Source organism: Berghia stephanieae, chromosome 3 (assembly GCF_034508935.2).
Source record: "Berghia stephanieae isolate SIO BIC M18660-M18661 chromosome 3, UCSD_Bste_1.3, whole genome shotgun sequence".
NCBI lineage: Eukaryota > Metazoa > Mollusca > Gastropoda > Nudibranchia > Aeolidiidae > Berghia > Berghia stephanieae.
Window position 1 is genome coordinate 2,334,944 of NC_088362.1, and position 25,434 is coordinate 2,360,377.

General features: G+C 37.3%; 2 protein-coding genes across 2 annotated transcripts in view; both read right to left on the reverse strand.

Moving 5' to 3' along the window:
* Positions 1–19,688, reverse strand: part of LOC144967011 (uncharacterized) — a 36,785-nt gene extending 17,097 nt beyond the window's left edge. The window contains 11 exon segments of the mRNA XM_078903754.1: positions 202–275; positions 2,089–2,207; positions 2,992–3,098; positions 5,603–6,292; positions 7,301–7,469; positions 7,813–7,935; positions 9,760–9,911; positions 15,269–15,351; positions 17,380–17,436; positions 18,362–18,650; positions 19,561–19,688. Of these exon segments, the coding sequence (XP_078759880.1) occupies positions 202–275; positions 2,089–2,207; positions 2,992–3,098; positions 5,603–6,292; positions 7,301–7,469; positions 7,813–7,935; positions 9,760–9,911; positions 15,269–15,351; positions 17,380–17,436; positions 18,362–18,526 (1,739 nt within the window). The 5' untranslated portion in view covers positions 18,527–18,650; positions 19,561–19,688.
* Positions 1–25,434, reverse strand: part of LOC144967016 (uncharacterized) — a 101,490-nt gene that overhangs the window by 46,008 nt on the left and 30,048 nt on the right. The window lies entirely within an intron of this gene.

Below are 25,434 nucleotides of genomic sequence, written 5' to 3' on the forward strand. Positions count from 1 at the left end.
TAAACTTCCGGACGGCAATGTTATGAGCTTCTTAGCCAAGCGCATACTATCTATTCAGTCCTTCAGAAGACCGGTTTTACACTTGCATTGAGATTGGAACCATTTTCTGACATCACACTTTCGTTCCCTATTAACACTTGATAAGCTATATTACTATTACGTTTGTTAACTTGTAAATACATCTGATATTCATCTCAATACCTGTTGATTAGGGTCCTGAGCATGGGAATACTTTGGCAGGTCACCATGCAGATGAAGGTCATCACCATGAATGTCTGAAAAGTAAATATCAAATATTGATATATATATATATATATAGATAATATAATATTATGTTACTTTTCTTTGTGTATCATGATTGGAATCTTGATGAGGGAATGTTTTAAGGGAAAATGTATTACTATGTATTTTTATGCACTATGTGTTAAAACCTATGTCGGTCAAAGGCTTCTATTAGCCTGACTACATTATCTATGAAACATTTTATAAATGCCGACAATAAATAAATATTTGAATTGAATTGAATTGAATTGAAATTGAATTAGGAAGAAGAAAAGGAAACTGAATAAATAATTGATGTCAAATAGAAATTTAAAAAATCAAAAGTGTATTAAAACAGCAATGTAAAAAAAATCACTGGATGATGTAGCCAGTATTTTTAAATATATGAATTGACTCCATATTGGATAAAAGACAACTCTGTACTGCAAGAAAGGGACAACGGAAGAGGGAGTGAGAGAGAGTATGAGTGTGTGTGTGTGTGTGTGTGTGTGTGTGTGTGTGTGAGGGGTGTGAGAGAGAGAGAGAGAGAGAGAGAGAGAGAGAGAAAGATAGACAAACAGAGAGAGAGAGAGGAAGAGAGACAGAGAGAGAGAGGAAGAGAGAGAGAGAGAGAGAGAGAGAGAGAAAGAGAGAGGAAGAGAGACAGAGAGAGAGGAAGAGAGACAAAGAGAGAGAGAGACAGAGAGATAGAGACAGAGAGAGACATAGAGAAACACAGAGACAGAGAAAGAGAGAGGAAGAGAGACAGAGAGAGACATAGGAAGAGAGACAGAGACAAAAAGAAACACAAAGAGAGAGAGAGAGAGAGAGTGAGAGGAAGAGAGAGAGAGAGAGTGAGAGGAAGAGAGAGAGACAAAGAGAGACAGAGAGAGATAGAGAGAGAGAGAGGAAGAGAGACATAGAAACACAGAGAGAGAGAGAGAGAGAGAGAGAGAGGAAGAGAGACATAGAGACACACACAGAGAGAGAGAGAGAGAGAGAGAGAGAGAGAAAGAGAGAGAAAGAGAGAGAGACAGAGATAGAGAGAGAGACACAGAGAGAGAGAGAGAAAGAGAGAGAGAGAGAGAGAGAGAGAGAGAGAGAGAGAGAGAGAGAGAGAGAGAGAGAGAGAGAGAGAGAGAGAGAGAGAGAGAGAGAGAGAGAGAGAGAGAGAGAGAGAGAAACGAATAAGGCTAGAATATCAAGAGACCTTATAGAGAATTATGATTGAATTATAATTTCCACAACATAAAAAACACATGTAAATAATAATAATTAGGTATGTTTAACCTAGAGAGAGAACTGCAGATGGTTCGTTTAACTTTTCTTCATAATAAGAGATCTTCTTCTTCAAGTACCAAGTCTGTGCCAGACATAGGTGATCATGGTACGCCATTCATCTCTTTGATCAGATAACCTCATAAAACTAATATTACTCTTCTCTTTCTTTGTCACCCAGCTGTTCAAACTATTCAAATATGTTTTTCTTGGTCTACCTTTACTCTTTTTACCTTCTATCTTTCCTGTGAGAGCAAGATATTCAAAACAATTATGTCGATTTAGGTGCCCTAAAAATTGCATTTGTCTTTTTCTTATTGTACGAATTAAAAACCTTTTAGTTTCAGCTTGCTCTAATACTTCTTCATAAGTTTTCTTCTCTGTCCATGATATTCTTAACATCCTTCTAAGAAACCACATTTCTGCTGCCTCCAGTTTCTTTCTGATGTCTTCTGTAATTGTCCAGCTTTCGCAGCCATATAATAACATACATAGGCCTTCATAATAAGAGATGGAGAAGAAAAAAATATTCAACAACAGATGCCGTACCTTGCGGATGCTTCGTTTGGAGACAAAGAAAGGATAGAGTTTGACTTGAAGGAAAAGGAGAGGGAGTGTGGCAAACCCTAGAGCCATGCCGATTTCATTTGTAGAAAAACCAAGGCCTCCTGAAAACAAAAAGAATAATCTGTGATCATTGACACTCTAAAGTATTACCAAAATGGTAAGCCCATACCCATATCGATAGAGATATATATATATAAATCAACAAGGACTATAGAAAAGACATAAGCACAGAACTGAAGATATTACTAAGGAAGTAATGATGATAATGTGGTGGTGATTGTAGTGAAGAGGATGATGTAGCAATGGTGATTGCAGTAGTAATGGTGATGCTGATGAAGATGATCATGTGGTGGTGGTGGTTGTAGGAGTAACGGTAGAAAAGAGGATGTGGTGGTGGTGGTTGTTGAAGCAGGAGTGGTAGTGATGATGATATGGTGGAAGTGGTTATAGTAGTAGTGGTGGTTGTGATGATGATGTGGTGGTGGTGGTTGTAGTAGTAGTGGCACGCTCACATATGTGTTTTGAATGGGTATTCATATATTTATAGTATAGAAACCTGGGAAGTTGTGAATTCATGGGTGCAAGCAACTGGACCTCAAAAAGCCTGCAAGTCTACTTATGACTAGACATATAATCTGAAAAAGCCTGCAAGATTCATCTAGTCTTCATAATAGTAGTCCACAATTGTTGTATGTTTAATCCAAAGGTTGTAATGCAGTAATTTGTTAAGTTTCTTGTCACAAGTTGCACAATTAAAAAAAAAAAATCAATCAAATCCAAATCGCAAAAAGCCGGCGACGTTTTTTTCGGTAATCCGATCGGCCAGCAGGCCGGCTATAGCCGGCACTCTTGCACCCATGTGAATTCTAAAGGGAAAAGTCTCACCATAATCGGGTCTAGTGGCAGCAAACATAGGGAATATATCATCGACCCCGATGGTGACAAACGACAGGACTGTGTAGAGCATTATGGAGGTCCAGATATCCGTCAATCTGTGACGAAAATGCAATTTAAACCAGGATCTTGATGGGTTCCATGATAAACTCTGATTTCCCATGACTTCACATTGCTACTATTTCATCTGGATAAGACTATAATTTTATACTTCTTCAACCTCTTGAAGACCTGAGATGCACATTCCTCCCACCAAATCCAAGCATCAGTAACACACTTTATAGTCACCTGGAACAACTACAAAAGACGTCTAACTTCTACGTCATGGCACAAGACCGAAGGGCTAGAGCTCAGGTGGTCGCTGGTTCGGATAAGTAAGTAAATATACTTCATCCTGACAGGATGTGTTGTTGATTAGTGAAAGTGGTTAAACAAACGGGTTATACAGAAGCAAAAACAACTTGGTTAATTAATCTTAGTACCAAACAGGGATGTAAATGCAAACGAAAAAAAAAAACAATTCTGAAATTCTGCAAGCTAATTTCAACAGTCTACATCGATAGTCTCAGTAGGTACTTAGGTAAACATCTACTCGGCACTCCAGGAATGAGCTGATAAATGATCTAGTGGCCGTGACTCGATTTTTAGGACTTTTGAGAGACAGGTCTAAAAGAAATCTACTGATTATTTTGTTTATGAATGGATTTTAATGATTTATGTGTCTCGTCAGGAGGAATTACCCTGTTGTTAGAAGTTGTTTATGTTGAAATCAGTGCCAGTTAGTATACCTTAGGATTGTATATAAACTAGCATTAAAATTAGCTTTGGATAGTTTAAAAAATCAGAAATTTGCAATTCGAATTTGTTATTGTCATTGCACGTAATCTAACACTTATAATTTTTAATAAAATTAAATTCATGACAAAATTTTAAACCTAATGCCCAAAACAAAACTAATAAAAACTCTTATAAAGGGGGGCCAGTGTGTCTCAGCGTTACAGTCTTTGCTTCGTACCCAAAAAGTACAGAGTTCGACGACCCGCATCATTATGTGGCCTTGAGCAAGTCATCTCACCATAGCTCACTTTGTGGAGCTGCACTGCAGCTGACGCCTGGGTTATTCCAGTCTTCCCTTGGAATAGACCCTAAAGACAAATTTCCCTTGGAGATGTATAAATGGAATTTTATTTATTTATTTATTAAAATTTCATCAGCCATCTTAGGCCAGTTTTAAAATTGAAATGGTGGTCACTATCCGAAATTTTGACACTTTCAGGTCACAAAATCCTTCAGTTAAGAAAGAACAAAGGCAAATAGGAGTAAATTTCAAGGCCTTTAGACTAAATTAAAATTTCTTTTGATTATCTGATTTTTAACGGGTCATTATCATTTAGTTATTATTTAAATAACCTAAGAATGGCCAAATGTGATTTTAAAAGCAACACAGTTTCATGCGCACCGCAGAGGATCGTGATTCATGGAGACAGCTGACTGGCAACCTGCTCAAGAGCACAAACCACGATGGATGATGATGATCATTAAAAATGTGTTGAAAACCCATTGATTATGATACAGATTCAACGAGATCAAACAAATTTGAATTATTTTTTGACCAAAAGCCAAAGTACGTAGTGACGTATCTCAGCCAGAAATGATGCTCCATAGCCATTTCTCACAGACCAAGACTAAACGAACTGTATTTTCAATCTCAATATGACTGAAGAAATAAACTGCGACACACAAGAATTACTTACATAAGTAAAGGACAGCTTAGAAAGGAATAACTTCACAGCTCAGTCATGAAAACTTGATATATTTATTTCTATCTTTTACTTTCGATCTGTTGCCAATGTTTTGCTTCGGGCAAAGTCAAAATAACCCTCCTTGTTTACACAACAGACATGAAGCTAGTTCCGAATTAAAATTAGGAAAATTCAGAAATTTGAATCCTATCAATCCTTAGAACTTCTGAATTAAGATTATGCCGCTATGTGGTCTAGTGGTATGACACTCGCTTTCGGATCGGAAGGTCCTGGGTTCGAGCCTCGCACTCGGCGCATAGTTGAGTCCTTGGAAAAGGCTCTTACTCACATTCTCTCACAGTACTTACTCAGGTGTAAAATGAGTACCTGGCCATTAACAGCATTGTCTTTGTCCGAAAAATTGTAATATCGCCTAACAGGCATCATGTCATCCCGTCCTACATGTTAAATGTTGCTGTTGACCAGGGACCCCTTGTAAAGCGCTTTGAGCACATTTAGTGGATATTGCGCTATATAAAGCTCATTAAAAAAAACATTTTTAAAGATGAAAATGCTGTCGTGGAAATAAATACACCAATAACCTTTACTGACACAACTTGATTGCATTTCATAAGTGTTTCAGTACATTGAAATTAGATAAACACTTCAAATTCTCTAGCAATATTTCTTATTATAAGAGTTTGGGGGAAAATGTGTTAAAATAAGGAAATCAGTGGAAATCAGAATAATTCTGACAGATTTTCATCCCTTTACCAAAGTAACAAATCAAAGCATGAACATATTAACAACTAAACACATTTATCATTTAGAGCGGTGGATTCTAAAGAAAATAAATCTACCTCAACAGCTGGTGCAAACTTGAGTTGGTACAACAAAGCTTAAAACAATTGTCACAACACACACAAATGCTGTCGTCTTCTTCGACTTCATCCATCTGAAGAAACAACGGTTGATCATACTGTTTAGTTTCATCTTCTACAGACAAAACAGCCTCGGGCTGAGAGGTGACATTACCATCGAGGTATTTGTTCTTCGAACCATTTAGTCTGTAGATAGGGCCTGTTCCTCCATTAAATGACTTGAAAGATCCATTAGGTAATTCTATTTTGATTGATTGTATACAACTGTTATCCTGGGAAATAACAGGGTCCGTTTGAATATGACTCGTTGACTTGGAAAACACAGAATGTGTATTTTTCACCAAATTATCATCAAATGGCAAATGTGGTACCGATGTGGTCATTTCCACAGTCAGCTTTCCATGCTGGTCCTTACTTTCTTGTCTATATAAAGCCTCTCTCCCTAAGGAAATAGACATTTCAGCCTCTGGGCACAATGAGACAACAGAGCGAGACAGAAGGCCATTGACTGGATGATGATGTATTTCACAGTCATCATTCTGAGAAAAACCACGATGAACAAAGAGGTGACTGTGTTGTGGAGTTTTCAATAACAATAACTTATTTTGATCAAGTCCTTCTTTATCTGGCTTCTCGTCCACTTGTAAATCTATCTCAGACTCATATTTCCTGTTTAGAAAAAGAGAATAGAAAAGTTGTCTTTCACAATTTTAAAATCTGACAATTTTGCACATCAAAAATGACACAAAAACAAAACTGGAAGCTAAGAATAAGAAATGGTAAGTTTAAGGTTAAATATTATTAAATGACCTGGCAACACAAACAGGAATCCATAAAAAATAAAACCTGGATGTACTATATTGAAATCTTTTTCAAAGTAAAATGCAGTCTCAATATTTAAAACATATCTTAATTAGGGACAAAGTTGCAGGCATTTCAGTACACCAAGTAGGGGAAAAAAAAAAAAAAGAAATAGAGAAAATCATCTCCTTTTACTGATCTCTTGTAAATAACTTATGCCATTTCATATGTGATTAATCAAGGCAGAAAGATAGCTGGTAATTGGAAAAGACGGCTATGTGGTCTAGTGGTATGACACTCGCTTTCGGATTGGAAGGTCCTGGGTTCGAGCCTCGCGCTCGGCGCATAGTTGAGTCCTTGGAAAAGGCTCTTTACTCACATTCTATCACTGTACTCAGGTGTAAAATGAGTACCTGGCCGTTAGCAGCGTTGTCTTTGTCCGAAAAATTGTAATATCGCCTCATAGGCATTATGTCCTGTCATACATGTTAAAGGTTGCTGTTGACCAGGGACACCTTGTAAAATGCTTTGAGCACGTTTAGTGGATATTGCACTATATAAAAGCTCAAGTTTTTTTTGTTTTTTTTAAAACCGAGACTGTTTGTGACTCTTGCTTCCACCTGGTGTTTATATAACGAACCAGAGGCTGAAAATGAAATTAATGTAAGAATGTAAGGATTAGAATTTAAAAATTGTATAAAGGAGATTTAACTCAAACCTAAATAAAGTAAAAAAATGCTAGTGAAATAAAGGTAGGTATATCTTCAGTTAGGTGTATGCGCTTTGAGCACATTTAGTGGATATTGCGCTATATAAAAGCTCTTTTATTATTATTATTATTATTATTATTATTATTATTATTATTAAAAGACATACTCTTCTGATGAGGAAACAAATGTCTCCTCTAATTGTGTCAGTGTCAGAACAAACACCAGGATGGAAGCAACGAATGGAAATAAAGAAGGAAGTAGGAACGGAAACTTTCCCAATAAGCTGTCTTCGCCACAGAAGTCGGGCCATTTTGTGCAGGGAGTTGCCAGAATGCCTGTGAAAATGTTAAGAACAGTTTATCATAAAATGTATGATATAAAAACATGAGCTATGCATAGCGTTGTGGAACACTCCTAATTACTTTACGGTCATTCGACTACGATTTGTGAATTCTTTCTTTCTTTCCTTTTTTAAAATATTTGAATTTGACAAATTTTCTGATTTCAGTTAATTGACTGAGAATTTACAGGTCTATGATAACTGATATAAGGTGTTATAATTGTTTTAAAAAATTAATTAAAAAAATAAAAGTTTTACACATTTTGACCTAGGAAAAGATTCTTTTTTTTTTTTTTTCAGCTTAAGAGTAAATGGCACCCATTCAGGCACGTGCTTACCTCAAAGGAGAGGTCCCATCACCATTCCAGATCCCCAGGCCAGAGACAGCATAGTCATGCCAAGGGCTTGATTGCTGTTGTCAGACAAATCATAAAGAGCTGCTTTCGACGTACCAACTACACCTAATAACAAGAATTGAAACCATCAAAAATCAGTTGTTAATGTATAGTATATTGAGTATAATATTGAATGTGTTCGCTTCCAAAAAAAATTTTAAAAAGGAAAGGATACACAAATCATATATACTATATATTGTAAATTGATATAACACACTTAAAGTAGATTTAATATTAACAGACGGTCTAATGTTTTTGTTTGATTTTAAGGGTTTTACAGTGCGTGCAACACATTTAGGTTATATCAGCACCAGTAAAAAGGAAGAAAATGGGATAGTAAAAAGTTCTAGAATTACAATTAAAGCACCCAAGAGAAAGTAAGACAAAGAGGAACTGGGAACAAATAGGGATCAGATGCAGATTCCAAGAGCATACCACCAATGTACTTAGTTTGAGATCACCTATAAGTCTCATCCGGACACAAGCACAAAATCCAAAAAAGAGGAATACACTCAAATGCTTACATTATACATTAAAAATAACAAATATAATAATACATAACAGAGAGATGATTTACAAGGAAAAAAATCATCTCCCAAAACAATAACTATGCATTCGACTGTTTCCCTCCCAGTCAGGACTCCGGCCAGGGCCAGGACAAAACATAGTAATCTCATTCCAAGACAAAGACAGAAACCATATTGGAAGAGAGATATAAGGGAATAGATGACACAGTATGTACCTCCCTGCCCACTATGGGAGGTCAGGAACCCCACCCAGAGAGATGGTCTAAAATCATATTATAGTGTGTAGCTGAATTGCAGGAATGTTCTGCACATTTCATTTCAAACAAAAAAAATGAACAGTTTGAATTCATATGTGAGAATTTCTGGCTATTTAGCGGTTTCCCACTTGAATGAAATTCAGTCCCACTTCAAAAATGCAATTGTAGAAATGTTGAATTCCAGTAATTAATAGAGATAGATTCACCACCAACATGAAATCATTATCACTTCCACTACCACTGGGGTAAAATCATCACTGTCACTGACAACATTATCACCACTAACACCACCATAACACCATCCTTATCATCATTACCACATAGTCATCATGACTATGATCTATACCACTACAACCACATACTCATCCTCAACATCATCACAACAACTATAGTCACCACCATAACATCCTCATCATTACCATCACTGCGGGGTCGTTTTTAACTTTCAACACCTTGAAGATAATTGTCTCTGCTTTGGTCTTGTCACGCCTTGACTATTGCAATTCACTGCTCGCTGGTCTCCCCAATAACAAAATAAACAAGCTCCAGAGAGTACAGAATTGTGTGGCTAGATTAGTCCTGGGAAAATCTCATTACAATGATACAAAGGACATGCTTCGAACCTTCCACTGGCTGCAAGTCCGGGCTAGAATTGAATATAAAATAGCCCTTGTCTGCTTGGTGTATTTGAGTCTACTGTCCCCCTTTACATTCAATACTTACTCCAACCGTACGTACCTCTGAGAAATCATAGATCCCACGTATCAAAATTGTTAGCATCTCCTAAAACTAAACTGAAATACTTTGGCGATAGGTCTCTCATGAAATTCAGACCCACGATTTGGAATGGTCTCCCTCAGTCTGTGAGATTTTCGAGCTAAATAGACATTTAAATTTAAATTTTAAAAAACCCTGAAAACATATCTTTTCAGAAAATATTTACTTAATTGAATTTTAAATGTATTGTATGTGACTTTTGTATTAATGACGTTTTTGATGCCCGTTTTATGCCAGTATTCTTAGTATATTTTTCACTATTCGACCCAAAGAACTATGCTGTTTGGAAAGGGTGAACCTTTAAGAAATATCTTATATAAATAACTTACCATTGACAAGACCACAAACAAAACGTAGGATCACAGCCATGGTTATATTGATAGAGAATCCAAACAGGCCTGCCGATATGCCAGTCAGGATTAGACAGAGTAAAATGACCTTTTTGCGTCCTTTACGATCAGCAAGCCATCCCCAAAACATACTAAAGAGAGAAAGTAATGCGTGATAAAAAGCAGTGTGTAAAATTGCTTGTAATATTAATAATTTCAGCAAAAAATGAACACTCGTATTCATCACATTACCAGGCTCTAGCCCCATGGCTAAATCCGTTTTCATGGTCTTATATTACTTACTTACTTATCCGAACAAGCGACCACCTGAGCTCTAGCCCTTCGGTCTTGTGCCATGACGTAGAAGTTAGATGTCTTTTGTAGTTGTTCCAGGTGACTATAAAGTGTGTTACTGATGCTTGGATTTGGTGGGAGGAATGTGCATCTCAGATCTTCAAGAGGTTGACATTCAAGCAAGTGGTGTGTTACTGTTTCATTGGGGTGTTGACATAGGGGGCAGGAAGGGGATGTGTCTTTTGTAATTTTGCTTAAATGGTTGTTGAGCGGTATGTGTTGTGTTCTTAGTTGAAAGATGATGCTTTGCTGGTGTCTTCTGAGCTTATTTAGGCAATCAGTCTTTACAGGAGTGGTCATATGGGAAAACATACATCTACCCGTGGTGCTCATTGCCCAACTGTTCATCCATTCTTCTCTCTTATTTGTTTTGATTATTTGTTTCGCTGTGTCTAAGGATACTGGAATTGATGGTTGTAAAAGTGTTGATCCGAGTCTGGCTAGTCTGTCTGTATTGTCATTTCCTGGTATATTTGAATGTCCCGGTATCCACTGGAGAGATAAGTCTACTCTGTGTGTTGTAAGGAATTCATCTAGTTGAGATCTTAAACTATTGAACGTTGAGGAGAGTTTATCTAAATCGAGAGCTTGGAGAACCGATTTGGAGTCTGTGAAGATGACAGTGTTTTGAAGTTTTGAAGGGTTTAGCTGGAAAACAGAAGAGAGGTGTCGCAGTGAGGCTTCTATTGCAACTGCCTCTGCCTCGTAGTTTGAGCAGGAGCTTCCGCAAGAATTGTGGATTTTATCACAGGTTTTATCTGGGTATTCTACTACAAACCCATACCCAGCATTTTTAGTTCCTTTGTGGGCAGATCCATCTGTATAAACATGTATCCAGTTGTCTGGGTATTCCTGTATTGTCTTCATTGCTAATGTTTGTATATCTGATTTGTTTTTATTTCTTGTTGTTTCTTCTATGAGGTTAGTCTTTATTTTTGGAAGTTTTAGTTCGGCGTATGGAGGTTTTTGACTGATTAAAATAGGCTTTTCTCTGTTTTCTGGGAGTCTGTGTCTTTCATTCAAGTGTTAGCAATGTGTAGCAGGGATTTTTGTTTTAATCTTGTTCTTGGTTTCCATTTCTCTGCCAGAATTCTGTTTGGATGGTTTTCCTCTTTTCGTTTGTATCTTTCAACCATTTCAAGCACTGCTGATTCTCTGCGAAGTCCAAGTGGTTCCACATTAGTATGTATTTCACATGCTGCTGTGGGTGTCGATCTCAGGGCACCGGAGATGAAGCGAAGGGCTTGGTTTTGTACTCTGTCCAATGTTTTGTGTGTGTTTTTACTACCTACATTTTGGAGGGCTAAATTGTAGTCCATGACGGAACGCACATAGCCTAAATAGAGTTGTCGAAGCGAGTTTTTGTCTGCTCCCCAATTAGTACTGGCTAGTCGTTTTAGTAACTGGAGTCTCTTTGTGGCTTTGATTTTTACATTCTGAGTGTGTTTGTTCAGAGATAGTTGTCTGTCTAACTGTATGCCCAAATATGTGGGGTTTTCTTCTTTCGCGAGTCGATGGCCTTGGATGGAGAGTGTTATTTCTTTCTTGGAAACAGGATGACTCTTAGTAAATATAGAGTAGACTGTTTTATTGCAATTAACTTTTAATTTCCATTTATCACAGAAGGTGTTTAAGCTTTCTAAATCTTCATTTATTCTATTGGAGGCTATTGGTAGGTGCTTCGTAGTATACCACATAACTAAATCGTCAGCATATAGGGCCTTTTCTGTCTGTAATACTTCTGATAGATCATTTATAAAAATAAGAAAGAGAGTACAGCTGAGGCAGGATCCTTGTGGGAGACCTTCCTCTTTCTCTGTTTGACAGTCCGTTATTAATTTTTGTTTGGATTGTTCTGTTACTGAGAAATTGTTTAATCCAGAAGTAGAGATTTCCATCAATTCCGTAGTCCATCATTTTTGATAACAACCCTTTCCTCCATACTTTGTCATAGGCTTGTTGGAGATCAACAAAAACCGCGACTGTATGTTTTCCATCTTGAAAGCCATCAATTATTTTTTGACTTAATCTAAACAATTGATCTTCTGTTCTTTGCCCTATCCTAAAGCCTGCCTGATATTTATTTAGTAGGCCACATGTCTCCAGCCACCAGTATAATCGGTTATTTACCATTCTCTCAGCGATCTTTCCAACACATGAGGTGAGAGATATTGGTCGGTAACTTTTCGTTTCGTCGGTGGTTTATCTTTTTTTAAGATTGGAATTATAATAGCATTTTTCCATCCCCTTGGTACTATTCCTGTCTCCCATGTTAGATTTATAAGTTTGAGAAGCATCTGTTTACCTCTCACGCTAAGATGCAAGAGCATTTCATTGTGTATCTTATCTGGTCCAGGGGATTTCCTTGACTTGAGTTTTTTCATAGCTCTGTGAAGTTCTGACATGGTAAAGCCCTCTTTGAACAGGTATGAGATAGCTTTTGGGGCCTTTTCTTGATGTTTAAGGTCTTTAATCAATTTTTTTGTCCTTTTCACTTCTTTTTGATGCCTTGTTTACTGAAGCAAAATGTTTGTTGAAGATCATGGCTTTTTTTTGGTCATCTACGATTGTTCCTTCTGTAGTTTTCATGGGCTTTGGGTTGGTTTTCGGGGTTTCATTGTTAAGATTATTAAGTAAGGCCCATGCTTTTTTCCCATTTTGATTGAGGTCGATATTAGCGCATGTGTCTGCCCATTTCTTTCTTTTAGCGTTGTTAATAGTTCTTTTGACAATTGCCGATGCTTTATTGTACTCAATCTTGTTTTTAATGGTTTTGTTTTCCTCTAAGTTTTTCCTTGTTTCCTTTCTTGCATTTACTGCTTTTTCAATTTCTTTGCTCCAGAAGGGTTTGTAATTCTGTCGACTACCTCTTGGAATTCCTGCTTTTGCAGCTGCAAGAATGGCTTTGGTGAGGGCTCCGTTTAAATGTTCTACACTTGATGTATCTGTAATTTTTGGAAGCTGGTCATCTAATGTTGCTGTGAAAACATCCCAGTTTGCTTTCTTGAAATTCCATTTGGATTTCTGCTCAAATGTTTTCTTCTGTGTTTGAACTGTTATTTGTGTTAAAATTGGTTTATGGTCACTGCCTATTTCATCCAGGACTTTAATGTGACAAGAATTCAGAAGGTCAGAGGAGATGATGGTTAGATCGGGATGACTCAGGGACATATGAGCTCTGTGAAGAAGGGTGGGGACTGAGTCTGCATTTTGTAAAATGGTGAGGTTGGTTGTATTGCAAAGCTTTTCTAGTTCTTTTCCTGTGTTGTTTAAATTTTTGTATCCCCATAGTGGGGAGTGGCCATTGAAGTCACCAGCAATTATTGTGTTGTATTGGGAACTGTTTAGATCTGTTAGGTTTATAGTACACCGTGGAGGGTTGTAAATGTTGTAAATGGTAAATTTCTTATTTAGGTGCCATAAGGTGACTTTCTGTACATCGGTTGAGTTCTGTGATGGTTTAGAAGTAACATCTCCCGTGATGTCATTTCTTATATAAGTAATAACACCACGGCAGTCGTCACATTTGCAGGTATAGTATGTATAACCAGCAATATATGGATCGCTATTTTTATACAAGGTTTCCTGAAGTAAAGCAATGTGAACTTCCTTTTCATTTAATAATTTCTTTAGCTCTGTCTTTTTATTCCTGATTCCACAAATGTTAATTTGTAAAATATTCAAATGTTTGTGGAATTTATTTGTCCCAGTAGCTGACTTTTCGCGCAGATCAGCCTGGGTACTCACTGTCTGGCGCGGACCTTTTCCGAGGCGACGTCCGAGCTCGTATGCTTTCCTTTGTTTGTCATGGCATGCTGGGGAGTCTCTGGTCTGTCTTCCCACCCTAACCTGTATTCCTTGTCAGCTGCATAACATCAGGAGTTGAGCTGCAGATGCATGTTCCCCATATAATTAATTTTTTTAGGGTTTAGTCAAGTAGCCTTCATTTTGTCTCTCCCACAGTCTCTTTCATGATTGACGGTCGCCCATTCCCCGCCACCTACTGTTTCCTGGCTTGCAGTTATCAATTTCAGTTATTCTTTCTGCTTAAAGGGCCATATTTCATAAACAGAGGATCGTCACGTCCTGGGTCATTTGTGTCGATGAAAGATTCTGTGGGCCTTAAACAAAGGGATACCAGCCCTTTCCCTAAAAATCTCAATTTTTTAAGAAGGATACATGATTACAATCAATCACAGATAGTCATGCAGAAGACATGGGCCACAGGCCGACCAAAGAGGGAGTATAGAAGTGTTAAAGTTACAGCACTAGGAAACAAGTATGAGCTATAGGGGTAGATTAAGAAAAGTAAGGACATACAGAGGACACCACACTACAGAATGAGTGTGAGGTGGGTGGGTGAGGAGCAGAGCGTGTACCACTCATCGGTGGGTTCTGTCTCCTGCACCTTAAGAGGAAGGGGTCCCACCTACTCCCTAGCCCGATTATACCGCCGGGGACTCGGTCGCGCCCATAACAATCTCAGTAGAAACGGGGAACACCACGGGAAGGTGCTGTTATAAACACAATAATGCATGAGAGGCCATATGCAATAATCTCTGTCAGACAGGATTACGCGGCAATCAATGCACCTGGAAATGAGAGGTGTTGGGTTCGAAATGCACATCAATTTCCTTTCAGCAAGCGGGACGTCCGGCCCAGACCTTGCAGCTCCCCGGTCTTATATTACAAAAAAAAAATAATAATTTTCAATTTCATCTTAACATACTTTTCCCAGTGTCTTTAAGTTAGTATAAATTTCTCAGGCCACATTGATGATCCAAAAAGTTGGTAGCTTGAAAATGCTTGTGGCGTGGCCAACCGAGTGGTGCCGCTCTCATTGAGCTTGAAGTGTGAACAGACCCAAACTATGGGGACAAACCTTGTTCTAGCAAAGGCTCTAATACATTCTCTGACACCAAATAAAACAGTGAAATCAAAATGAAGGATCTTAATAGTGCATTCAACAAAAAGGACAACAATGCAACAATTCCATTTATCACGTGCTAGCTATAGCTAGTACACAAAGAATTAGCACATGAGGCAGTTCAATTGCACTAATTGTCCAAGTTGGGTCACTAAACACCAAGATATGAGGTACACTCTTGAAGTATTTATTTATAACAACATCCCTAATTTCAGTGAATGACTTTACCTGCCAAAAATACGACCTGCAAATAAAGCTGATGCCACCATTCCACCATATGTTGCTTTATCGTATTCAGAGTATCCAAAATGCTGAAATAGACAGATAGTATTAAAATTTAGCATATTTCACAAGGCTTTATCCTGGTTCAGATCAGTTCTTTGCAAAAGCGCCCTGTACTGTCAGTGAGTGTAAATGAAATTCCTCTGTCATGCTCAAAAGTTTGGGATTACTCGAACATCTGTTCTTGATCCCATATTTTATACTCTGACCTTTTTGCGAAGTCATCGGGTCACATGGCATGAATTACCATATGTATGCTCACAATACAAAACTGTATACAGAAGCCTCTCTCTCAGATCTAAATATCTGACCACAGATATAGAACGCTTCTGAAGATCAATTAAATCTTGGATGCTGACGAGCAGATTAAAACGAAATGATTACAATATGAAATTCTTTTGACTGCGTCAGTCAAAGTTTAAATCCATCAATTTAAACTTTTTTACCATAAAGAATATTGAAATTCAGGCTTCAGAGAAAGCAAAAAATCGTGGTGTTATTTTATATTGCAACCTCTCCAAGGAACAACATATCAATAAAACAGTGAAAATTATCAATTCTGAAATCAGACAAACTTCATACATTAAATCCCTCATCATCAATCGTGGCTTGTGCTCTTGAGCATGTTGCCGGTCAGCTGTCTCCACAAATCACAATCCTCTGAGGTGCGCATGAAATCTGTGTTGCTTATCATAGGTTATTTTCTTTTCTGAAACTTTTCTTTTTCTTCCTCTAGCTCTCTTTCCTTCGATCATCCCAGATGTTACCAATTTTCTATTCTGTCTCTTCTCCACACATGTCCCAGAAACCTAACTGCCTCTTTCTGATGGTATTGATCAGCATTCTTCCCTTTCTCACCTTCTCCAACACTTCCTCGTCCGTGTCCATGAAAGCCTCAACATTCTTCTACACATCCACATCTCACATGCCTCTAACCTCCTAGTACATTCTTTGTCAAGCGTCCACGTTTCACAACCGTATAAAATGTACTTATAACAAATGTTTCCACTACTTTCATTCTGGTCTTCAACTTTAGGTTGTTGTCTGACACAATTGGTCGCATTTTATTGAAAACGTTTTTTGTTATTGCTATTCTTTGTTTGATATCCACTGCCACATGTGTCACGAGTAATGACAATGCCTAAAAATTTTAATTTCTTTACTTGTTTGATGGTCTCTCCTTTGCTTGACAAGTGGAAAATCGTGTTGTTGTCATTCTTTGAGACCACCATGTATTCAATTTTCTTAACATTTAGTTTCAGGCCCATCTCTTCACTTTTGCTCACCACTATATCTAAAACTGTCTGCATGTTTTCTGGAGAGTATGCCATCAGAGTACCATCGTCTGCGTATCTTATGCTACTCATATATTCTGCCCTCCAACAATGATGCCTTTCATATCTTCAATTTCTTTGAATATTATTTCACTATATATGTTAAAAAGGTTTGGTGATAAGATGAAACCTTGTCTTACTCCCTTTTCGATGTTAAAGAAGTCTGATGTTTCATTATCAAGTTTGACACAAGCGGTTTGATTCCAGTATAAGTTTTTCACAATTCGAAGGTCTTTACTCTCTACACCGACCTTTTCTTTGATTTTGAAGAGCGCTTCGTGTTGTACTGAATCAAAAGCTTTGGAATAATCAATGAAGCACAGATAAAGTAATTTTTGTTTTTCGATTGACCGTTGCATTATTGTTTTCAATGTAAAGATTGCATTTACCGTACCCTTTTCTTTAACAAATCCAAACTACTCGTCACTTATCTCTGGAGAGATCTTGCTCCTCATTCTTTTAATAAGTATTCTAATATAATAAAATTTTTAATCAATTTAAATCACTATTACTGGTTTAACCAATCAAAACAGTAGTATCATCATTGATCTAAGACGTCTTGCTTATTATAACTCTCTGCGTGTTGCCTTACAGATGTGAAGAGAAATAAACTTTAGAAAGTTCAGAACCGGGCAGCTAGGTTGATGTTAGGAAAATCAAATTTCTACAATGCTACTGATGTAATCTGCACTCCTTATTGGCTCCCTTTTAAAATACACGTACCAATATCATCTCTGGCAGGAATGGAAAGAGAAAAGTCAGAGAACAGGAACTTGAAAACTGGAAAGAGAAAAAAAGAAATCTTTTGAAAAACATAAAACATGACACATGCAATATTTCCTACTCTATTCTCAATTTTAACAAACTGATTCAATTGGCACCAGATGCCAACAAATAAACAATGTAAAGACTGTAATTTTATAAAATTAAATCATCTTTCAAAGTAGCATGTTCTTAATTTCATTAACGAGAAGCTCTTGCAAGTCCAGCAACCTGTATTGTATGCAATTTCAACTTGTCTACCTTTAAAAGCTGCACTGATATTGTTTTCCAATTAACGAAATAAGTACAATGAGAAGCGTTTTTTGTTTATTTTAATATTTTTACATGATGCACAAAATCAATGTAGCTTTTATGTAGTTTAAATTGCAACATTGGCGTACAATGTTAAAATGTTTCTCGTCTATGTAATCAAAGCTTATCTTAAAACATTTTGAGCTGTTCCCTCAACCTCAATGTTTTATGAGTAAAATTGTTAAGCCAATGATATAGAAAAGCAGGGAGAAAAAAAAAGGAAAATAAGATCCCATCTTAACTTTCAGTAGAAGGTGCAAAAGAGAACTGTACTAGGGAAACATCTTTCTCATTTTTCAACTAAGTGAAGTTGAATGTAAGCTTCAATTTTTTAAAAATTAAATTCTCCTTACAAAGGAGCATAATATTTCCTGCCAACCAATGTTTTGTTTACTCATCTTAACTACACCACTACCACATCATCTCATTCATCTGTGGTATTTCAATCATCCTGTTTTGTTGATAAAGGGGAAATGTGAAACGTTCATTTGATCTGTTTTTGTAATTAAATTTTTCTCCCAAGCGTCATTTTTCAAACTGGAACTCCAACAAAAATTTAATCACTAAAAATATGGTAATATGCGGTTAATGTAAAATTGTAATTATATAATAATTGATGAATTGGGCTTACCAGACATGCGAAGATTAATAGAATCTCTTTCCACTTGGGGGGAGTGGCGCCCTTCTCCAAAAGTTTCAGTTTCAGTGTCAACCAATGAAGTGATCGAAGAAAGCAGCCACTTTCTTCATTCTCCAATGACATTTTGCAATCCTCTTGACTAGTAGAATTATTCATGATGTTGTTGTATGTTTGAAGGTCAAGAAAAATTCAAGTATGAGTTCATTATTAAAGTTAGTCCATGCAACCAACCTATGATGCTCCAATGAATTTTCTATTAAAACATTGCTTCGTTTCATCCCTTAATATTAGAAGAAAAAAAAAAGAGAATCTTACTTCAGGGCCAGATAGAAAATAAATCAAATCAACAAAAAACAGTGCACAGTTGAGAGTTGGAATTTCAGAATTTATATCACAATAATTTCCACTATTAATTACCTGACCTGAACATTTTCCTCAATAGACCAGAACCGCTGACAATTACAAACAGTAAAGATACTACATAGTTGCTCATCTTGTGATTGGGTAGCTGGGTCTGATAGATCTGATGGAAAGTAAGCAAACTATTCAAAGGGTAACAAGCAATTGCAATTGTCACTTTCATGCTCTAGAAATCAGGATAAACTGCGGCTCCTTGTAAAAATTTTGTGTATATATAAAGTTCAATAAATTGTTTTGACTGGTAAAATTTCAGCAGACGCATCAGTTATGGTCCGGAAGTTATAGTTATAGGCTTCTAAACTTTCCTGTTTTGGGGGGTTTTTTCTCGCACCAGATATTTCAAATAAATTTTGGGTCTACGATTAGAGTCTTTATTTTGTGAAAATTATAAAACCTGGGGATTCTCGGGCACAACTAAGATAGCTACGTTGTCAGGACCCAAGCCCAAGTTGTCTTTTACTTTTAGTTTTAGGCGCGCTTCTCTAGTACTCCTAGACGCTTACTTATCTAACGGCGGCGAAAAGGTTTCTGACGAAATATTAAATAGATCCTTTTGAATAAAACAATACGCTGCTAACTACGATAATTACTATCCCCTATTGTATAGGTCTCTGACTGCACTGTTTCCCTCCTTCACCCGATGTGTACATAGATCAAGATCTAGACCATAATAAATAAGTGCACGTCAGCTACACATTTCCCTTCACGACATTAATTGTTTTGAGATAGAACTGCGACCGCTCCCTCTTTAGTACTTGAAAATCATTTACATATTATGCTGTCCACTGATGAAGAGAAATGTAATACAACTTCGGCCATAGAGTCACAATCGCAGGCTGTCCTCGGCACCACACCATCATGTAATGTTTATGATGTAAAAAAAATGCTATGTCACCGCGTCGTCAGGGTTGCCAGATTATTTTTCAACAAAATGCCAGGGGAAGACTCAAAAAATGCCAAAACACTCAAAAAGATGCCAAAGTCTGTTGACTCCCGCCCCCACTAAGAAAACTACTCACTTTTGATAGACAATTTACTATCATATCCTGGTGGCTTGCGTGTTTTCTTTTCTTTTTCTTTTTTTTTTTTTTTTTTTTTTTGAATTATACTAAATTTCCTGTTGGGGTAATTATTTACCTACTGACTACTAAGTGGAGTGCTAAACCACTACACCACGGTTGGATTTTAAGAATGAAAAAGAAATGTGAAGATGTTTGTTTTTACGCGTTTAGAAATAATTAAGAAAAGGTGTCATTTGAAGTATAATATACAAGAAAAGAAAATGCCAAATGAAAATGCCAAATGCCAAATGATTTTTCTAATGCCAAACGGTTTTCAAAAATGCCAGATTTTTGGAATCTGGCATTTAAAATGCCAAACTGGCAACCCTGCGCGTCGTCCTCGTAACTACTTGAAACAGCTGATTTCTACGAATGAAGGTGACCATCGTGTAAAAAATAGCATGATGAAATTTGGGCCAAAAATAGCATGATGAAATTTGGCATTTGGGCCAAAAATAGCGGTGAGTACCAGATACTTTTTCGCGCTTACTCGATATTCCTTACTCAGTTTACTTTGTCTTTGTTGTGAATTAAAATAACTTTTCATTCTTTAAAAAAAAAAAAAAAAAAAGATAAAAAGAAAAGAAATCTCCGAAGAGTTTGAGAAACTGCGACGAAATTTCCCAAATCCGAGTCAATACCCGACACATTTGGACACTTTCTCCGGCGATGTCCATTGATTTTAACGAATAGGTGAACAGGAAAGGCTTCGGACAGACAATTGGTGTTTCGGGTACAAACCCTTCGTCAGCACAACAATAAACAGAAAAAAAAACGTGTAAAGCAAGATAATACAATTAATAATTAAACGGATAAAAATGGTTAAAGAATTATATCCTGAAAAACAATAACAAAAGCTTTAAAATTTCAACAGAGGTTGGAGATGGAGATTGGGGGTTATTTTTTTCGCAGTGGCTATTTTTACAGTCCCGTAAAGATGGTTCTCGGGGCTATTTTTACAGTCCCGTAAAGATGGTTCTCGGGGCTATTTTTACAGTCCCGTAAAGACGGCTCTCATGGCTATTTTTACGGCGTTGATGCGATTCTGTTCAATTATCCGCATAGTTATAGATTATCATCTTTTTGCAGTATTCACAAAACTTCACATATCATTTCTCCCGATATTTAGATGTACAGATCTAGAGGCGGTGAATGAAAGCAAAATTAATTTCATTTAACATATTTAGATAATAAATAATAATAAATAATAATAATAATAATAATAATAATAATAATAATAATAAATAATAATAATAATAATAATAATAATACACATTTATATAGCGCTCATTCTCGTGTAAAACACAAGCTCTGGGCACTTGATCTAAAGCTAAAACTAAAATTAACAAACACTTAATGTAAAGACAATTCTCTTAGCGATTTTTACGGTTCTGTCATTTTTATTACATATAATTTTTTTTTTTTTTTTTTTTTTTTTTTGGCATAAGTTATGTTTGCAGTACAGAACAGCCCGGGGGGCAATTGCTTAGCAGTGGAAAGGAACAAAATAAATTCAAATATTAAAAAATCCATTAAACGCTATATAAATGATGTTGACGATGTAGATCTTTTATACGAGAAATTTTGTATAAATAAAATAACTAAAATATTAAATGACCAGTAGCATCCATTAAGACCATCAATTATTATGTCAGAAAGAAGTGGTCGCCCTTTCTCTATATCAACGAAAACAGAGAGACACCGAAAATCTTTTCTGCCGTCCAGTATTAGGCTTTATAACAACAAGCAATAATCATTTTATATAATTATTTCTCATTTTTACTTTTTTTAAATATAAATATTAATTTATTAATTTATTTGTTTTGCAATCTTTTCAATTTTCAATTTATAGTGACAGTTTTAACGATTTTACAGTGTTGATATTATTCATATTATAAAGCGCAGCTCTGGTTATAGAGCTGCTCCTCTCTTTTTTTAATATATATACATCCTATTTCCATTGTATTTTTATCTTATTGTGTAAATTATAACACGTCTGTACAAAAAATTTCCTTTTTGGGATGCAATAAATATTATTATTATTATTATTATTATTATTATTATTATTATTATTATTATTATTATTATTATTATTATTATTATTATTATTATTATTATTATTATTATTATTATTATTATTATTTCTATCATCAGTGGACAGGTTAGGTTGTATGTCTTGATTTTTTTTTCTGTCAAACATACATAACATAGATCTATTATCAAACACTGAAAGTATATTTAGTTCCTGCTTGAGTCGACACCCCTCAAGATATAATACTTTACAGGTTGGCTTTTGTTTATACTTTACCAGTATAACCAGTCAGGAAGGACTAACGGTTTATACAATACTAAAAGACGTAGACGTCTAACATTCAGGGTGCAGTCTTCTCACGTGAGAGTGGGTTTGAATCCAATTTCAGAAAAGAGGCCGTTCACAAACCAATTGGACACATTTTGACCATAATTTTAGAACCCCCCCACCCCCCCCCCCCCCCTCCCAACCATATTGTGGACAAATGACTACCCCCCCCCCCCCCCCACCCATGTGGATGTCCATGGTAAAGATGCACATTGCGAAACACCTCAGGCTTAAATATCGGTTTGGACGAATTCAATCCCTCGTGGGGGCGGGGACCTACACTCCTCTAAGCTTGGTGAGAAGTTGCCAAGCTTTGATACCAGTAAGAGGAGACACTGGGTAGCTGCGAATCGGCTTCGGTCGAGGAGCTGCCTAACAGCAAGTCAGTACGTTACATCGGTGGGGTCTAACTTCCTGTCCAATATGTCCACGCTGTGGGCAAGAACCCGAGACGGCAGAGCATCTAGTCGAAAGGTGTGTTGTGACGTTGCTACCAGGCGGGTTTGCGACGGTGCACGAATGCGGACCGGACTTTGCTGATTGGGTCGATCGTCATAACATAATAGTGTGAAGCATAAGAGGCTGCTACCTTGTGGTCAGACAAAGGTTGTGGTTGCCCTGGGCCAGACCCCTCTGCCTCGGCTTTGAGGTACCACTAGGGAAAGAGATAGATAGAGAAAAAGAGAACGGAAAAGAGAGAGAGAGAGAGAGAGAGAGAGAGAGAGAGAGAGAGAGAGAGAGAGAGAGAGAGAAAGAAAGAGATTGGGAAAGAATGAAAGAAAGAGAGAGGGAGAGAGAGAGAGAGAGAGAGAGAGAGAGAGAGAGAGAGAGAGAGAGAGAATGAGAGATAGGGAAAGAAAGAAACCATCATCAACACGTAACATGCTGAACGAGATATGACGCCTATTAGGCGATATTACAAATTTTTTGTCGACAAAGACAACTCATTTTTCACTTGACTACGATGAGAGAATGTGAGTAAAGAGCCTATTCCAAGGACTCAAACCCAGGACCTTCCAATCTGAAAGCGAGTGTCATTCCACAATATCACATAGCCGCATAGTAAAGGTCAGTAAGTTATTCATTCAAAGACCTGTAAACCAAAAAAAAAAACATACTTACTCACCATCATCATCATCATCTTCATCATCATCATCATCATCATCATCATCATCATCATCATCATCATCTTTCTCCTCCTTCTCTTCCTCTTTCTCTTCCTCCTACTCCTCCTCCTCCTCATCCTCCTCGTCCTCATCCTCCTCGTCCTCCTCCTCCTCTTCCTCGTCCTCCTCCTCCTCCTCTTCCTCGTCCTCCTCCTCCTCGTCCTCCTCCTCCGCGTCCTCCTCCTCCTCGTTCTCATCTTCCTCCTCCTTCTCGCTCTTTTCGTCCTCCTCGTTCTCTTCCTCCTCCTCATCTTCCTCCTCCTCCTCCTCCTCCTCCTCCTCATCATCATCATTGTCGTCGTCGTCGTCGTCATCATCATCATCATCACTATCATCATCATTTTCATCATCGTCACCATCACTATCATCATTCTCATCATCATCGTCCTCCTCTCCCTCCTCCTCCTCATTCTCATCATCACCATCCTCTTTGCCTCCTCCTCCTCCTCCTCATCCTCCTACTTCTGCTCCTCCTCCTGCATCATCATCACATCATCATCCTCAGCCTCTTCCTCCTCCTCCTTCTCCTCCTCTATCCTCCTAATCATCATGATTTTTATCATCATCATCATCATCATCATCATCATCATCATCGTCGTCGCCATCGTCGTCTTCATGACAGTCATCATCCAAAGGATGTGTAATATATTTGAATTTTGGTGACCTACTAACATATGGTATTATTGATTTTGTGAATAGATATATTGTATTCGATTTGTTTGAATTGAATTGAATTGTTTCATCATATTGTATCAGACAATTCAGTGACAAATTATACACATGTCGCTACTTGTTCTGCCTTAAAATGATTTTACATTTAAATAATATGACTCGCATATCTAAAAAAAAATCCTTATTATTTTCTTTCGATTTGCACCATAAATTCCTTTTTCATTGTGTATTCTTTTTAACAGTTAAAAGGGTTTCGAAAGATTGTTTTGTTGTCTTTGAATTTTTATTTGTATTGACCCTTTATCGACCATATCACCTTTAGTCTTATCTTCTAACATCCTCGGAACCATCAGTCAATTCATCTATCCATCCATCTAATCATTCAATTATCCATGCTTCCGTCTATCCATCCACCCACCCATCTATCCATCCATCTAATCATTCAATTATCCATGCTTCCGTCTATCTATCCACCCACCCATCTATCCATCCATCTAATCATTCAATTATCCATGCTTCCGTCTATCCATCCACCCACCCATCTATCCATCCATCTAATCATTCAATTATCCAGGAAATGGACTAGACACCCCCTTCATGACCACAATTGCCCCAAAAGCAGGCTCAAATCAAGAAAAAGCTTCCTCACAGTAGAGAGCCTTCACCCAGACCACTCAGCATACTTCCGCCTGGACAAATGGGTAGAATGGGACAAGACAGCAAACGATGCCCTCCAGCCCCCAACAGAAAAGCTCCCAGTAGGCACAGACCTCAAGAGAAAAGAATGGGTGGCGTTGAACAGAGCTAGAGCAAAGGTGGGAAACACCGCCACCAACCTCTTTAAATGGAAAATCTCACCGGGCACTGAATGCCCATGCGGTCACCCCAGACAGACCATGGACCACATCCTGTCCGAATGCTCGCTGGGACCTCACTGCACCAATGCTGACCTGAGGAAATGCAACCAGACTGCCCGGGACTGGCTGACTCACTGGCGCGACAAGATATGATGATGATTCAATTATCCATGCTTCCGTCTATCCATCCACCCACCCATCTATCCATCCATCTAATCATTCAATTATCTATGCTTCCATCTAAACATCCAACTACTCACCCATCCATATATCTTCCACCCAACCACCTATCCACAGCTGCCCATCCAACCATCCATTCATTCATCCAACCAATCAATAAATAGAGAGCAAAATATTCATATGTGCAGTTAACTCACGAAATGTGTTTCAATTCAGAACAACTAAAAACTGTTAGTTTAGATAACGACCGTAAACGATTAAGAACAATTACAACCTTTAATATCAAAATAAATATAGAGAATAAATGTATATTATGTGGTTAAAGATAACATTTATTTATTATCCGACC